This window comes from Halichoerus grypus, chromosome 7 (assembly GCF_964656455.1).
Source record: "Halichoerus grypus chromosome 7, mHalGry1.hap1.1, whole genome shotgun sequence".
Taxonomy (NCBI): Eukaryota; Metazoa; Chordata; class Mammalia; order Carnivora; family Phocidae; genus Halichoerus; species Halichoerus grypus.
The window spans coordinates 95,658,602-95,675,498 of NC_135718.1; the positions used below are offsets into that span (position 1 = coordinate 95,658,602).

Genomic DNA, 16,897 nt, shown 5'->3' on the forward strand with positions numbered 1-16,897 from the left:
AGGGTAAACACCCTCACAGAGGACAATTCCTTTGCCCTTCCACACCGTGTTAGTCACCAGTTCCCAGAGCCTCCTTCAGGTCTGGCCCGGACTGTGGTCCTCCTTTGGGACCTTGTTAGGGGCATGCAGGAACAGCGGCACGGCCCTTACAGACTGTGATCACGTTCACAACCTATATTTGAATTGTACTATATTTTCATCGCTACTGGGGAAAAGGCCAAGTGGAAAAATGTGTGCTGTTCTAAATATAGCACCTACCTCTCTATACCTGCTAGATTTAGGTTGAAGCTTTGAGGGCACAGCCTGGACAGTCACCTCCAGTGAAGGGCTTTGGCAGGCTTCAGTAATAGAACAGACTACCGCTACTTTGGAGCAGGACGGGAAGGACAACGTTGGCAGGCCTCGGGATCCAGCCTGGGGCTCACGTTACCTGTGTGAGATGTGAGTCGCATTGCGCGCTAGTGGTGGGTTATTACAGCTTCACGGGAAGGTGAGAAACCCAAGATGGAAGGCCCTGACCCACCTTCTTCTTAGCACATGTTAGATGCAGGCGCTCATAAATGCTTATAAATGAGTGAATGCACAAGTGAGTGAGTGAATGGGTGCACGGGTGCGATGCTTTCAAGCTGGGTGCAGGGAGATGGGGTGTGGGGAGCCACTGCGGTTGATTTGCACCCCCACTGACTTCTTCTCCCCGCTGGCCCTTCGCGCGTGCACGCGAGCGCGCACACCCGGGGCAGGAATGCAGGGGCCCGGAGAGTCTGCGGCCAGGGGAGCGAGCAAAGCCGAGGACGCGCCGGAGGGGCGCGGCAGAAAAGGCCCCCGGGGCAGGGGGAGGAGCCAGTGAGGGGGCTGGAGGCGCGGGGAGCGGCGGGAACGCGACGAGCCGAGGTAGGGGGCGGAGCTACAAGGCGTGTCGGGAACGCGGCTCGCGGGAGGGTGCGGAGCTACGGGGGCGCGCCGGGCGGAAGGGGTAGGGGAGGGCGGTCCTGGGCGACGCGTCCCGGCCCTGGCACGTACAATGGCCCGAGCGGGCGGCGGAGCTGGAGCCCCACCCAGTGCGGAGCGCGCCGCGGGCCGCGCTGGAGGCTGAGCGCCTCGCCCGTCGAGCGCGCCGGCGCCGGGCCATGTACTCGGGAAACCGTAGCGGCGGCCAGGGCCACTGGGAGGGCGGCGGGGCCGCGGGCGCCGAGGGGCCGGGAGCGGCGGGGACACTCAGCCCCGCGCCTCTCTTCAGCCCGGGCGCGTACGAGCGCCTGGCGCTGCTACTCGGCTCCATCGGGCTGCTGGGCGTCGGCAACAACCTGCTGGTGCTCGTCCTCTACTACAAGTTCCAGCGGCTTCGCACTCCCACCCACCTCTTGCTGGTCAACATCAGCCTCAGCGACCTGCTGGTTTCCCTCTTCGGGGTCACCTTTACCTTCGTGTCCTGCCTGAGGAACGGCTGGGTCTGGGACACCGTGGGCTGCGTGTGGGACGGGTTTAGCAGCAGCCTCTTCGGTGAGTTGGGCTGGGAGGAGAAAGCATTCTCCCCTCCGCCAACTTCCATTCCCTGCATTGCCACCATCTCTGTGCGTCCCCTTGCCACCCAGCCCACTCTCAGCTCCTCATCTCCAACCCGCCCTGCAGCTCAGCGCCCGCGCCAGTCTCGCCTCCTCTCGTCAACCCCAAGCTGCATGGCTTTCCTTCCTCTTTGCTTCACCTCCTCTCGCCCCACGGCGGCCTCGGCGCTGTCCCTGTGGCCACTTCTCTCCCCGCAGCCGACCCTAAACCCCAGCCCGGCTTTGGCCCCAGTTCCTCCCTGACTCCCTCCATCCGCTGTCCAGTTCGTCTCATTTCTGTTTTCACCCCCTAATACAATTCAACAGGGCACGAAACAGCGGCTTTACACTTTGAGGAAAGAAACGAGGGGCTGTAGAGTCAACAGATTCAAGAAAACGAGTAACTAACTCATGAAGGCTGGAGAGGGTGATGAGAAGAGATTTAATTCAATGCTCTTTGTAGCAGAGTGGCAGTGTGTGTGATTTTTTTCTTTAATTTTGCTCATTAGCAGATGTAAACCTTTGAATGCTTCCTAGGAAGTGAAAGAGCTTCATTCGGGTCCTCAGAATGCAAATCGGCATGTGGCCTTATAAGCTATTTCTACTGTATTTTCCTCCTTAGTGGTTCCAGCACACTGAAATCTGAGGTGAGATTACAGCTGGCTCAGAGAATCCCACCCTAGATGGACAAATAACTAGCTGTGCAGCCAGTAGATTTCATTAAAGTAGAATTTGATTGTTAATTGAACATTTATTTCAACAATACTCCTAATCCTGTGGACGATTCAAGTCTCCCTAAGACTTGACATTTTGAAGGATGATCATTTTGAAGGATGTATCATTGAAGATGTGATTTTCTAAGCTTGGGAATTATCTTTCTGTGTGTGCTCCAGGAATTTCATTGACACAAGATGTGAAATAGGAATGTGTATTTCTCAGGTCTTAAAGTTCCTTGAAAAAAAAAAAGTGAAATATATTGATAATTTATTACTGCTTTTATCTTGGCAGGTTTTTAAGAACAAAATCTTTGTAGCATTATCAGAAATTGTCTTATTCCCCCAACCTCCTATGTTGTGGCAAACCCAAATATTATGATATTTGTTATAATTAACTTTTTGGTGTTCTAAAGGAAACAAAATTGTCATAGAAATCATGATTTCATTTATTTGATTGACTTAATGGTTCCAATAGTCTAATACTACTTTCCCCCCGTCAATAAGCAATCTGAGAGTTTTATTTATACAAAGATTTGAAACTTGGGAGGGGGCCTTAAGTGTATGTAGGTGGTGATATAGATGGCTATGTGCTTATACACGTTATATTAATTTAAAATACCTGTCAGGCAATTTTTTAGGCAGGGCTAAGCTTTCATTTAAGGAGGATGATTGAAGTTTAAACCCAAAGTGTCATCAGTAATGCTCCCTGGGCTGGGCAACAGGTGTTTGATCACAGACATGAAAGTTCGTATTTCCAAGAAGTAAGTGCTTTTTCTGTGCTGGACAGTTCTGTTTCTATTTGGACTCTGGGCCTGGGGGTTTAAAAACAAGGGTATGTTGAGTTCTTTATTAGTACCAGCATTCACCCCCTTCCTCATCTCTTGCCTCTGTGACCTCATTCTGCTGCTGCGTCTCCTTCCATTGCTTTTTCCTCCTTCAGTTCTTCCTGCTCAGGTCCGATCCTAGTCAGAAGGGATTTTCTAAGACTTCTAGAAACGTTCACCACACACGCTGTTTCGCCTGAAGACTGCTCTGTTGCTCTGGGCATATAGTTACTGCTTTCAACCATGATTTTATCCCTGTTTTTAAATTAGAGGTGGAAACTCCGGAGTAAGAGATTCAAAGACTTTGTTTAAGCCCTGGGAGACAAGTCAGTAGTGGGGTTATGATGGACTGAAAAAGTTCTTAGCCAAGATTAAGAATTTCTTTGCTTGAAGTAAATTCCAAGGATTGTGCTTCTAGATAAGGGTTAAAGTCAACGGAAGGGAGGGTGCTTCTCTGAACAAGAACTAACCATGGAGTGTTGAAGGGGGAGGACATTTAAAAATGCCAGAAGTGGCTGCTTGTTCTAGGGGTTCCTGGAGAGGCTGCCCTATCAAGTGGAAAGCCCAATGGCCTCCTGACACAAGAGTGGGTTCTACTGTTGCCTGGCTAACCTTTTGTGTGGACTTTCCCAGGCACTTAATCCCGCCTGCAGTCAATTTTGTTATCTCTCTTATGGGGGAGTGAGCTAAATGTTCTTTAAGGTTGTTCTGTCCTATGTGCTTGGTATTTTGAGGACTCTTGATATCTGTGGGTTAGAAGGTGCCTGGTTTTAGCACTATGGCTTGTATCCTCTGTTCTATCTCCTGAGCCAAGAATAAGTGCATGCTGTGGTTACGCTTCTTCATATACCTTCCTGGGTTCTGTCTTCCTCCACACACCCTGCAAGAAGAAGGCAGGATTAAGTAATGCAGACATACTTACATACATGTATGAGTAGGCAACGCAACTGCCTCATTGGTGCTCATTTCCTGGTTTTTCAGGAAATGCTGAAAACAAGTAGAATCTCTGATATTCTTGAGGCAGAGGCTTTGACTAGACAGGACTGTTAAGATTGCCATTTCACTTAAACTGACTGATTGGTTTGTTCAGTGAACTAGTCAATTTAATCCAACTTTCGGTTGAATGGCTTATTTTACAAATGTCCAAGCTAATTGGTCATCTTAGCCTAGGCAGGCCCAGTTAGTACTGATGTCAATTTCAGTAAGTGTAATGATAGAGAAAAATAACGCTCTGAGAACTCTTCCTCAAACTGCACAATGACAACTGATAGAAAGGCCCCCTTCACGTGGTGTGTATAGTGCCTTAGCCTAAAGACTTCCAGGTGAGTATGCCTTTTACCCCCTTGGCTGTTGCACCTCTAGCCACACCTAGCGCCACACAAAGGTTCTGTGTATGGCATATAACCAGTATTATGCCAGAAGTTAATGGGAGGGCCTTTCTTCACTGCTACCTCCTACCCTTCAAAAACAGCAAACAACATGTTGGTCTTAGCAGAGGATGATGATTAGGCGGGCCTTTATCTTGGGATACAGAGATTCAGTGTCATAGAGCCAGAGTCTGGCAAAATGCAGGTCACTCTATGTTCCCTTGGATTTTAGAAGCAGGTATTATTTATGTTAAAATATTTTAACTTACAAATATAGGAATTTACCTTTTTAACTTATACCTAAAAAAACACATGTGCTTATGTACATTCATATAAAGATTCGTTAAAAATGCATGTTCCCTTCAGTAGACCTTTTTTTGCACCTAAATATTTCAAAATGCTAGTTGTTTTACTGAAATAATCCTTTTGCAATAATCTCGCTGGTTAATTCAGTTGAAATAGTCTCACGATGCTACCACGAGATCCTACGGGTGCTTGTGGCATGGAAATGCCTTCATTCAGCTGTTCTAAAATCACCCACAGGCTAAATTGGCCACAGAAATATTCCTCTTCATGACAATGGGCACATACTATGTGGTCTGTTTCCATAAACACGGTGGAACCACACATTTTTTACAGTCTAAGCTCACAGTTCTGTATAGTTTTATTCAAATATTAATTTTATTAAAAGCAAAAGTTACAGAATTGTATTATGAAAATTCTTTGTTTTTATGGGACATCATGATGTCCCTTCCTCATTATTGCGTGGTTTTGGGGGGTAAATCTCTATTGTTCATTTTTGAGAAATTAGAAAATATGTAAGAAAGCATTTAATGATTTGCTTTCCTAGGGGCTTATGTCCTGATAACAAGTCAGACTCCAGTGGAGTAATTGTAATTGCTGTTGCATGAAATTACTTTTCTCTTAATATTGTTTACAGTTGTATTCTTTCTTGAATTTTCTTCTTTCAGAGAAGAGTTCCGGTCACAAATGCATGTGTAATGCATTTTGACATTTACTGCTAAGATGAAATGCAGGAATGAAAACCACACATCCGTTTTAGTGTTCTCAGATGTGATTAGATATACTTTATCATATTTTTATGCTACTGACCTATAAGGAAAACAATATTAAGAAAGGGTAACTGTAAACAGCTAGTTCCTGCAACCTCAGTACTTCTGGGATGACTTGGAATAACACAAGGAGAGATTTTATAACAGCATATTCACATCTCAGCTGAGCCCTCAGCCTAGACTCACACACATTTCCTTTATCGGCAGTTGTCACCAGACGCTTTATCTCCCAGAATGGCGGACAGTCTTCCCACAGAGTTCGATGTGGTCATAATAGGGACAGGTCTGCCCGAATCCATCCTTGCAGCTGCATGTTCAAGAAGTGGCCAGAGGGTTCTGCATCTTGATTCAAGAAGTTACTATGGAGGAAACTGGGCAAGTTTCAGCTTTTCGGGATTGCTCTCCTGGTTGAAGGAGTATCAGCAAAACAGTGACATTGCGGAAGAAAGTACTGCCTCATGGCAAGGCCTGATCCATGAAACAGAAGAAGCTATCACTCTTCGCAAGAAGGACAAAAGTATTCAACACATAGAAGTTTTTTGTTATGCCAGTCAGGATATGGATGACAATATTGAAGAGACAGATGCTCTGCAGAAAAATACTTCCTCAGTAACATCTAGTACCACCTCTAAACCTCTGGATTCTGCATGCTTGTCTGAAGAAACACATTCATTATATGCTACTGGCCATGAATTGCCTGCCAAAGACACTCCAAAAAGTGATGGAGAAATTTCACTAGAAGTAACTGATGTTGAGGACACCTTGGCAAAAGAAAAATATTGTGGAGATAAAACTTGTATACACACAGTTTCAGATGGAGATAAAGATGAAAACAAGCCTATAGAGGAAGACAACACTGACCAACCAAAGAGAAATAAGATTACTTACTCTGAAATAGTTAAAGAAAGCAGGAGGTTTAATATTGATTTGGTATCAAAGCTGCTGTATTCTCAAGGATTGCTAATTGATCTCTTAATCAAATCAAATGTTAGTCGTTATGCAGAATTTAAAAACGTCACTAGGATTCTTGCATTTCGTGAAGGAAAAGTAGAACAGGTGCCTTGTTCCAGAGCAGATGTCTTTAATAGCAAAGAACTCACTATGGTTGAAAAGAGGATACTGATGAAATTTCTTACATTTTGTTTAGACTATGAACAACATCCTGATCAATACCAGGCTTTTGTGCAATGCTCATTTTCAGAGTACTTACAAACTAAAAAATTAACCCCCAATCTCCAACATTTTGTGCTGCACTCAATTGCAATGACAGAGTCATCTTGCAGTACAATAGATGGCCTTAAAGCAACTAAAAACTTCCTTCGGTGTCTTGGACGGTTTGGCAACACTCCCTTTTTATTTCCCTTGTATGGGCAAGGAGAAATTCCCCAGTGTTTCTGCAGGATGTGTGCAGTTTTTGGTGGAATCTATTGTCTTCGTCATAAAGTTCAATGCCTTGTAGTTGACAAAGAATCTGGAAGATGTAAAGCAATTATAGATCACTTAGGTCAAAGAATAAATGCTAAATATTTTATTGTGGAGGATAGTTACCTTTCTGAGGAAACATGCTCAAATGTACAGTATAAGCAGATCTCCAGGGCAGTGCTCATTACAGATCAGTCTATACTAAAGGCAGATTCAGATCAGCAAATTTCCATTTTGGTAGTGCCTCCAGTGGAATCAGGAACATGTGCTGTTCGTGTCACTGAATTATGTTCTTCAACCATGACGTGCATGAAAGACACCTATCTGGTACATCTGACCTGTTCATCTTCTAAAACAGCACGAGAAGACTTAGAGTTAGTAGTGAAGAAATTATTCACCCCATTTACTGAAACAGAAATAGACAAGGAAGAACTTACAAAGCCAAGACTCTTGTGGGCTCTTTATTTTAATATGAGAGATTCCTCGGGAATCAGCAGAAGCTCATATAATGGCTTACCTTCCAATGTTTATGTCTGCTCTGGGCCTGACTGTGGACTGGGAAATGAGCATGCAGTCAAGCAAGCTGAAACGCTTTTCCAGGAGATCTTTCCCAATGAAGAATTCTGCCCCCCACCTCCGAATCCAGAAGACATTATCTTTGATGGTGATGATAAACAACCAGAGGCTCCTGGAACCAATAATATAATCATGGCCAAACTGGACTCCTCTGAGGGAAGTAAAAACCTAGAAAGCCCAGGGAAGCACCTTCAAAACTAGAAAAAAGCAAACTGGAAATGCTACTTTGGGCCTGCATCCTGGCATCAGAATATTTTCATTTAAAGGACCATTTCCTATATGATTAATTAGAACTGGTTATATGATAAATGCTATGCAGATGTTGTCTTTAATTCTGTTTGAGACATTCATTCATTGGATGTTGTTGTTAATCTCTCAGTAACTGATTATTGGATAAGGTTAGTTTTATTTTAGTATTGGGTGTATTAGTGAGGGTTCTATATTAGCAACTGTGCTTAAAGGGATGTAATATGTGTCTGCTAATGACCTTCAGATTTTATTAGTCTATAATAACAATATCTAAGGAATATTTTATTTACTTTTGCAATTATTTTAGTTGCTACCACCTCTGAATAATTAAACACATACAGTAAATTATGTGGGTCTTTTGTATATAATATAAATGTACAGACACAGTGGTGGCAATAGCAACTTATGCAAGTGCCAACTGTTAAAAGATTAGCTTTGGATGATCCTTTATTTGTGAAGGTCTAGTGTTTACAACACATTGTGCAGTTCAGTTCCCCTACTTGACCCTTGTAACCGGTGCGGCAGTGACACCACCACAGTCTTCTGTATTACAGGAAGTGTGGATTGTTCATCTGGTCACTGAAGAGGTCATTCTTGGGAAATTTGACCCAAAGGAAATCTAGGGGTCAGATTAGTTCTGGTTTAATACTTCAGAAAATTTCTGCAGAGCCCTGTGCTGGCACCTAAAAGAAAAGAACTTCCAACAACTAACTCAGGCCAAAAGAAAAAAATATATTGCCCCAGGAAAAGGTACTACAGATTGGCTGTTTTGAAATTCCTAAGAAGAGATGGAGTGAGGCATTTCTAACCTGGGATACTGGTGGTTTTTCAAAGCCATCCATAGATTTCCGAGGTTTCTTCATGAGGGTGAGATCTACCACCTTGTTGGCACTACCACTTTAATTAGCAGCACTGACTATGACAAATAGGAGTGAATGGAAGGAGGGTTTCACCAAGTCTCCTCCCTTGAGTCTCACCTCGCAGTTAGTGAGATGACTGCCTCCATGATCACTTCTGCCTTTCAACTGTTATCTAAAGAACAGAAACATTTTTTTCTAGAGCCATCAGAAGTCAAAACTGTTGTACTCCAGTAGTGAAAACCTGTGGGGTTGTCAGAAGAGGTAAACTGCCTCCCCCTTCAGTCTCCTGTTTCCATTCCTCTGAATGGTACTCCTATAGGAAGAGAGCCCTCCAGTGCCAATTTTCGTTCTGGAATGGAGCATTTACTTATGTGCTAGGCACCTGTGCTTTCTAGTTACAGTTTCTCAACACCCTGTGAGGCTGATAGTATTGAATATGTTTTTAAAGAAGAGGCAAAGAGGTAAAGACAACTATTAATAATTTGCCCAGGGTCTGGTATGTGGAAGAGCCAATGTTGGAATCCAGGCTGTCAGGATTTTGAAGTCTCTGATAACATTAAGTGTTAGAGGAGTGCAGGTGCTGCAGGAGGAGAAGACACTCATGAAAGTCCATGTAGCATTTCGGGGGAAGCAGAGCAGACTCCGGTCTCTCAGCTTATACTCAGGTCAGGGAAATGTGAAGATAAGGATTAATTAGAAATAAATATAGTTTAGAGCTAAGGAGCTCATGGAAGCAGAATTTGGCTAAGTTTTAACAAAGTAATGCTTTTTAATAATGTTTCTTTTGATCTGAACGTGTTATAAAAATATGCAGATGTTACTAGGCCAAAATAAGTTGTGAATAGTCTTTTGTTGCTCTTCTGTATGTGAGGAAAATGAAACAAAGACTTAAGTAATTTACAGCTTACTGAAAATAGAAGTCATGAATTGGTATTAATATTTATGCATTTTTTTAATATGGCAAAGTGGTTCTATTAGGTATATCCTAAGGTTTAAACGTATCAAAATAATTTCACCATCTATAAAACAGAGATAATACTTTGCAGAATTATTGTGAAGATTAAGTTAGATAATGTCTTTGAAATCATATCCAAAGGAATGCCACTAGATGACATTAATATGTAGATTTATTATGCTTCCACTTAACATTCCAACTGATACTTTATATAATTTGACAGAATTGTGGCAAATTAGGAAAATAGGCATGGAAAGATAGATTTATCTTTTCAACTTAGGGAAAAAGAAATGAGAGCCTTGCCCTTTAAATCCTAAATTAACCTTTCTAAATATACTATGATGCTGAGTAGGAAGTTTAACTAAGACTTAATAAACCAGTTGGAAAGAAATAATTATGTAAGAACTACTGGTGGAAAGATTAATTGGATGTCAGTGTGAAAAAAAGAATTAGGCCCACTTTACACATGGTAAGACCATTCATTCCGTATGAATTAAAATGTTGATTATAAAGGTAAAAATAAAAAGACTACAATTCTCATCCCAGTAGTACAAAAGAAACTTTATGGCAGTGGAAATATCATTGGCAGCGTAGGTGAGATCAACTAAAGAAAAAGGAAAAATGTACACTAAATAGGAAGAAGACAAAAAAAGAAGAGATTGGATTACTCATGGATAAAGTGCTTAATATTTTTTAAAAAGTAGATGTAAAACCATAAAGTTTCTACTCTTTACTAAGTAAATTTATGAAAGGATAGAGTACAAATGAGAAGATTCAAGTAAAAGTCAATTCTTGGAATGATATTCAGATTTCCTACTATTAAAAATGCAAATTGAAACAACTTTGACCTGGTTTATGCTATTATATTAGCAAAACATTTTAAAATTCATGTGTCTTCATACCAGTAGCATTATATTAGTAATTTTTAAAAGAACTATTTAGATGAATATAACAAAAGCTCTGTAACCAATCTATTTTTGGCTAGATCATGGCACTTTGAACAGCATATGCCCAGGAAAATATTTAAAAGAAAAATAAGCTACTTGTACAAGATACTTCTAGCAATTCTATTCTTACACGTTTAAAAAAAAAGCCCAGTTTTGGGAAATGGATAAGTAAATTTTGATATATTGGTATTGCTATTGTAGACCGTTACATAGTCATTAAATGATATATGTAAAATTGTATGAAAAATGTTAAATGAGATTCAAAAGTGTTAAAACATTATTTTATGTACTGATTATACTTGTGTAAAAGTTTAGGTGTCTACATTGAAAAGAATTAGAAGAAAACATGTAATTAATTGGAGTTTAACATTAAGGGGTTCTTTTTTTCTGTAAAATGTTGATGTGTATGATACAAATAAAAAAATAATTGGTAAAGTGGTTACTGAATTGGTGAGAAAGTTACTGATTTTTTGGGAAACTTATAAAATTCTTCAAATTAAAAAAAAATGTATTTTTTTTTATTTTAATGTCAAAAGGTAATCTCCAAAAACATAGACAGAGAGTTTTACAACTCTTGTTGGAAAGGACTTACTGGTTAAGATGGATTTTGTATCTTGTATTTTTCCTCAGTTGCTCAGAATTAAGAAATAAGGTATATTGTGGCAACACTTTTTTAAAACATGGAAACCCCAGAGGCAGAGGTGGAAATAATAGAAATAATATTAAAGCATCCTAGGACATCTGTATGAAGACATTACATACTAATTAAAAAGTGTGGCCCCAAATCCAAGGATACACTCTTCATTTGGGAGTCTTGGAGGCCAGGGAAATGAAGGAGGATTTGGATTCATAGACATGGCCAAGCCTCTGTCTGAGGAATGTTCTCAGGGAGACCACCTAAGGACAGATCTCAGGGCACTGAGGATGCTAGCAGACCCTTTCTTCCTGTCAGCCTGACTGATCCAAAGCAAGGTGATTGAATACAACAAACATTAGTTGAACATCAACTGTGGGTTATGAATTAACATTCTAAGAATTCGAAATAGAAAAATGAGTAAGTTCTGTACCTGAGAACCTTTCTGTTGGAGAATATACCTTTTTACCTTAATGAGAATATAAAACGTTTTCTATCCATCATATTCCCCACTATAACTACTACCAGCCTGTCCCCCCCTCCCACAAAGAAAAAGAAACAGGGAAATCTGGTTTGAGATGCACAGCATTCCTTTAAAGGGAGTACAAACATTTTACTACAGTTGGAAACAAGTTGCTTAAGAGTTAAAAGGTCAGTTAAGTCTATTTTAGCTACCACTCAGCTAATTAAGTTTCTCACATTAATCAGAAGTTTTTTGTGTTGCTTGGGGGGAAACATGAAGAGAAAGTACAAGAGATGGGGTCCCAGGGACCCAGGGCACTGAGAGCTCAGGGAGTCAGGAGTGTAAATACACCAAAACGATGAAGCAGATCATAAAGCTCCAAGGCCAAGAAGTTCTGATTAGGATGAGTTGTATTTCCTTCCTCCTGGCAGCACAAGTGGGAGTCATGCTCTCACTGCATGGAGGTAGTCGCCTCCTCTTTGAAGATTTTTAAATTTTTACTTCAGTATCTTTACCTTCATTATTAAGAGGCATTGTTTCTAGTGTGGTTCTTAATTCTTTTAACCAACAACCTAATGTATTCACATTTCAACAGCAGGGGACACAATACAGCCAGCTCTCTGTAAGGCATGAACAAAGAAGCTGCCTGAGCTGGAAGAATTGGACTCTAACATGCATATTAGGAGAGCAGTCCTGCTGCAGCACTGGTAGGAACACTGCCTTTTCTCTTGACAACTACATTTTCTTTCATGAACTTCAGGACAACTATGTCAGGTAAGAAAGGGCGGGTATTTATACCCGTTTCCCAGATAAGACCTGGAGGAATTGAGGGACTGACGTGGATGCACCCCTAGTGAGTGCCAAGTTCATTCATGAGAATTGCAGCATAACTGTGCCAGGCTGCCTCCGGGTCGGCACAGCTGTGTGTCGCATGTAAGAGTGTGTAACACAGAAACCACTGCTTGAAAAGTGGCTCCTAGAATTTTAGAGGACATTTGTTTTTCAACAAGTAGCAAAAAATCTTCCTATCAATTAAGATCTGTGTGACTAAAGTGGGACAATGGGTTGGGAGAGGGCGAAGAAAGTTGATGACTTAAGGTCATACCCGAAATCAAAGCAGACAGTTTCATTACCCCAGTATTTATTTTGAGAACTTCATTTCTTGATATGCAGTGTCTATTAGTTCCTGCTGTTGTCCTAGGATTTTGGCATTTTCTTGTTGCTAAATATGTATTTAACCCTAACACCCTCTGAACGATGACTATGAATAAAGGCATGTCTGTCATTGGAGGAAACAGTGAGTGGCTTCAGAAGTGCAGGGTTGACAAAGTATAATAGGAAGGTAAATACCTGTTCGTAGTTTAGTGCCTAATCTTTAGGCATGTTCTAGTTTTAAAGAAATAAGAGTCCTTGGGGACATTCATGCCATGGGGTTTATACCAGTTCCTTTTATTACTTATCACATGATTAAAGTCATTGGAGCACCCATGTCTGTTTGAGATTTTTAAAATTTTTTAAAGATTTTATTTATTTGACAGAGGAAGAGAGAGAGCACAAGCAGTGGGGAGAGGCAGAGGTAGAGGGAGAAGCAGGCTCCCCGCTGATCAGGGAGCCAGAGGTGGGACTTGATCCCAGGACCCCGAGATCATGACCTGAGCCAAAGGCAGACGCTTAACCACGTGAGCCACCCAGGTGCCCCTGTTAGAGACTTTTATTTGTTCTTTTATTTATTCCTCCCCCATACTTAAAAATAACAGAAATATTACTAATGAAGTATAGGGAAGTATTTTTTTGCATCAATATAAGTTAATTTCATCATTATGTGTAAGTTTAAAGTTTTTATCCCAATTTCAGCATTGCTATTGCCCATTGTAAAGAAGAAATTTGAGGGAATGTCCTGCTGGGGAAGACCAGGGAATCTTGTCTTTAGGCAATTAATATAACTATTAATTTCCTAAAATGACTTCAGTGAAGTATTACAGAGAAATGAGCTGTATGTCCGTCTCTTCCTTTAACAGTCCCACTTCATGACTGCATACCATTTTTTATCATGGCCTCTGTTGTTGAGACAAATACCAACTAGGTGTTTATTAAAAGGAAAATGCAACAGATGAGAACTTCACTGGAAGTCATTTGTCATGAGATTATAATTTCCTTTAAAATAAAGTCTGAGTGTGCTGTAACTCTACACCCTCTATAGTATCTTGTACTTCACAGGCCACCAAACCCAGATTTGCTGCACCCTTCTTTTCATGTCACCCCTTTACCTTCATCACCCCATTCCAGACAGAGGACCACTGGGGCCAAGCTCTGGGAAAATATATCAGAACTATGGTCCCGGGTCTTTTTGTTAGTAGCATAGATAATTAGTTTTATGATAAGTCTATGTGAATCAACAAAAATACTGAAAAATAGGGAACATTTAAAATCCATAAGATGTTCCACCTCATACTTTAGCTAATTTTCTCCCATCAAGACAGTGATTCTCAAACCAGGGTGATTTTGTCCATTTGGCAATGTCTGGAGACATTTTTGGTTGTCAAAACTACAAAATTAGCAAGGGGGTGCTACCAGCATCTAGTGGGTAGAGGACAGGGATGCTGCTAAACACCCTACAATTTACAAGGCAGCCTCCTCCCCCAAGAAAGAATTATCCAGCCCCAAATATCAGTGGTGCCAAGGTTGAAAACTCTTCATTCAAGTTTTGAGTATTTATAATGAATTTGTTTTCCTTTCTTTTACCTTTTTTCCCCAACATCTTCTGACTGTAAGTGCTTCTTCAATAGGGTCATCGTTGGTAGGAACTACTGTCTTGCTGCCCCCCCACATGCCCCCTAATGCCCCTGTCCACCTCCCTCAATAGTCAACAGTTGCTTCCTTCTGAAGGAATATAACTCAAACTCCAAAACAGACTTCAGAGAATTAGGGAATATATCTCATCCTCCCCCACTTGTCAGGATAGATTAGAGATTTTGTTGGTTCAAAAAAAAAACAACTTATTAATCCAGAAATAGAATAATTCTGCAAAACATAGAAATGAGAGGATGATATTTATTTTAGTGTTTTTTCGTAATACTTCCTTGTTACCTTTTTAGATGATATCTTTGTATATATTGCAAACAACTATCTCAAAATCAATGTGAATGTATTTTAATATACTTTTTTTTTTTTTTTTTTGGAGTGCTTTTCACTTGACAGGCTATAGGCAAATGAATCAAATTACATGTATATAATAATATCCTCTGAGTTTCGGAGAATCCAATCCAAGACTAAATAAACCACCCATAATTGAATTGTACCTGCATTTTCACTCACTGATAGTTCACCAAGCAATGAGAAAGTGTAGCAGCTTGACAATAAACAGGGATTATCTATAGACAATACCTAAATTGTAATGGAATGGGTCAGTATTCTTAATACAGGGAAGAACCTCACCTAAATTACACTGCAAAGAAAAATATAGGGTTCAATACAATGTGACATTTATTGAACGTTGTCCCCCAGTTGCTGTGTTAGACTCTGGGAATGCAGACTTAATAACTTAATTAGTACGTACTGAGCACTTCCTTTATGCCAAGCACTGTTCTAAGGGTTTGCTATATTTATCTTACTTAATCCTCATAATGGCCCAATTGGGTAGGTGCTCTTATTATCCCCGTTTTGCAGATGGGAAAACAGACACTGCAAAGGCAAAGAACTTGACCAAAACCACACAGCTGGTAAGTGATAGAGCTGGGCCTCAGTCCCAAGGAGTTGGACTCCAGAATGCACATGCTGTGACTGAAATGTGATGTGGGGTCTTCAGAGAGGGCTCAGAGCAAGTCCAGGAGAAAGTAACTACTCATGTGCCAGGAACAGTTCTAATTTCTTTATACATATTATCTCATTTTTAAGATAACCCTGGGAGGCAGGTATTAATATTTCCATGTGTACATGAGAAATCAGACTCATAATTTTCCCGAAGTTATAGAATTGGTAAGTAGTGGAACTCCCACTCCATTGGGGCTGACATTGGTGCACAGTTAACCACTCCATTAACGAGGCTGTGATCATTTTTGTGATGTAAGTATAGACAAACTTCAGTGGAGGCACAGAGTGTTTTGTCTGACTAGGGAAATCTAGGAAGGCTTCATGAAGGAAAAAAGCTGGGGCCCTGAAGGTTGAGAAGGATTTCTATAAGTCAATATGGAGAACATTCCATATAGGGAGAACATGGAAACAGGCATGGGAACATTGAAGTGGTCTGCATGGCTAGAGCAGTGACCTGGTGTGGAGAGGTGGGCACAGGGGATAGGGTCCCACGTATCAGCCATCCTGAACCATGCTAATTATCAGCTGTGTAGAACCATACTAATTATCATAGTCTTGAATACTGGGGGACTTGTGAATACAAGTGGATAATGAGGAGCTGTTGAAGTTTTTCTAGTTAAGGTTATGTTTAAAAGCATACCCATTGGTAATGTGGAGGAAAGCTGGGAAGGTGCAGAGACCTACAGATGGCTGGGCAGGAGGAAAAATATGGTATGGCCTGGGCAGGGCAGGGTGGTAAGAGTGCAACAGGCAGAGAAAAATGTGGACATAGAAATGTAGGACCTGGAAAATGACTGTATGTTATGGATAAGTAGAGAGAAAAAGGAGCTGAAAATGACTAAAATTTCAGCATTGGTACTTGAATGAGTGGAATACATTTAACCAAAATTGGGAACGGGTTTTGAGGAAAAGCAAACAGGGTTGGTTGGCCATGCAAGGTGATCAGGAGGTGGTTCTGGAAGGTCTTAAAGGCTTTTGTATGCTAGGGAGTTTTGACTTTGTCCTAGTGGTATAGCACTTCATGTCATTAACCAAGGAAATGGGCTGCATCTGGATATGTATAGAGGAGGAATCCAAGGGTGGCAAAAAATGTAGAAAGGAGACCAGACGGCTATTGAAAGATCTGGGCAAGAGATGATGAGAGTCTGAACTGGGGTCATAGCAGGTAAGACAGAGGAGGACAGACTTGAGAACAACTGGGGAGATTAAATCAGCATGACTCAGTGATTGATTGGATATCAGTGCTGCAAGAGAGTGAGAGAAATCCCAAGACAGCTGAGAAGGAGCTGGTAGATAGGGACATGTTGGGAATGCAAACATGGCACTCCACTGGGTTTGATGTAGTAACTCCTGCCCCTGGATTAGTCCCAGACTGGGAAGATTCCTTTTCTAGGATTCCTGGATATACATTCCTTTCCCCCCCCCCCCCCCCCCCCGTGCTGGGCTTGTTAAGCCTCAAG

General features: G+C 41.3%; 2 protein-coding genes across 3 annotated transcripts in view; both read left to right on the top strand.

Annotated features, from left to right (window-relative positions):
• Positions 1–978: 978 nt before the first annotated feature.
• The window catches only part of OPN3 (opsin 3), a 44,521-nt gene continuing 28,602 nt past the window's right edge, over positions 979–16,897 (top strand). The window contains exons 1-2 of one of the 2 annotated variants that reach the window (XM_036121624.2): positions 979–1,500; positions 5,420–5,748. In XM_036121624.2, the coding sequence (XP_035977517.1) occupies positions 1,128–1,500; positions 5,420–5,460 (414 nt within the window). In that variant the 5' untranslated portion in view covers positions 979–1,127 and the 3' untranslated portion in view covers positions 5,461–5,748. Of the gene's footprint in view, positions 1,501–5,419; positions 5,749–16,897 lie in introns of those variants that run through there. The other variant, XM_036121623.2, reaches the window with a different exon arrangement.
• On the top strand, positions 1,365–10,972 carry CHML (CHM like Rab escort protein). Its single transcript, XM_036121620.2, has 2 exons — positions 1,365–1,500; positions 5,729–10,972. The coding sequence occupies exon 2, from the start codon at positions 5,756–5,758 to the stop codon at positions 7,718–7,720; it is 1,965 nt and encodes a 654-aa protein (XP_035977513.1). The 5' UTR covers positions 1,365–1,500; positions 5,729–5,755; the 3' UTR covers positions 7,721–10,972.

Bases quoted from the DNA above. Each gene is read 5' to 3' on its own strand.
- CHML (XM_036121620.2), top strand. From the start codon at position 5,756: ATGGCGGACAGTCTTCCCACAGAGTTCGATGTGGTCATAATAGGGACA.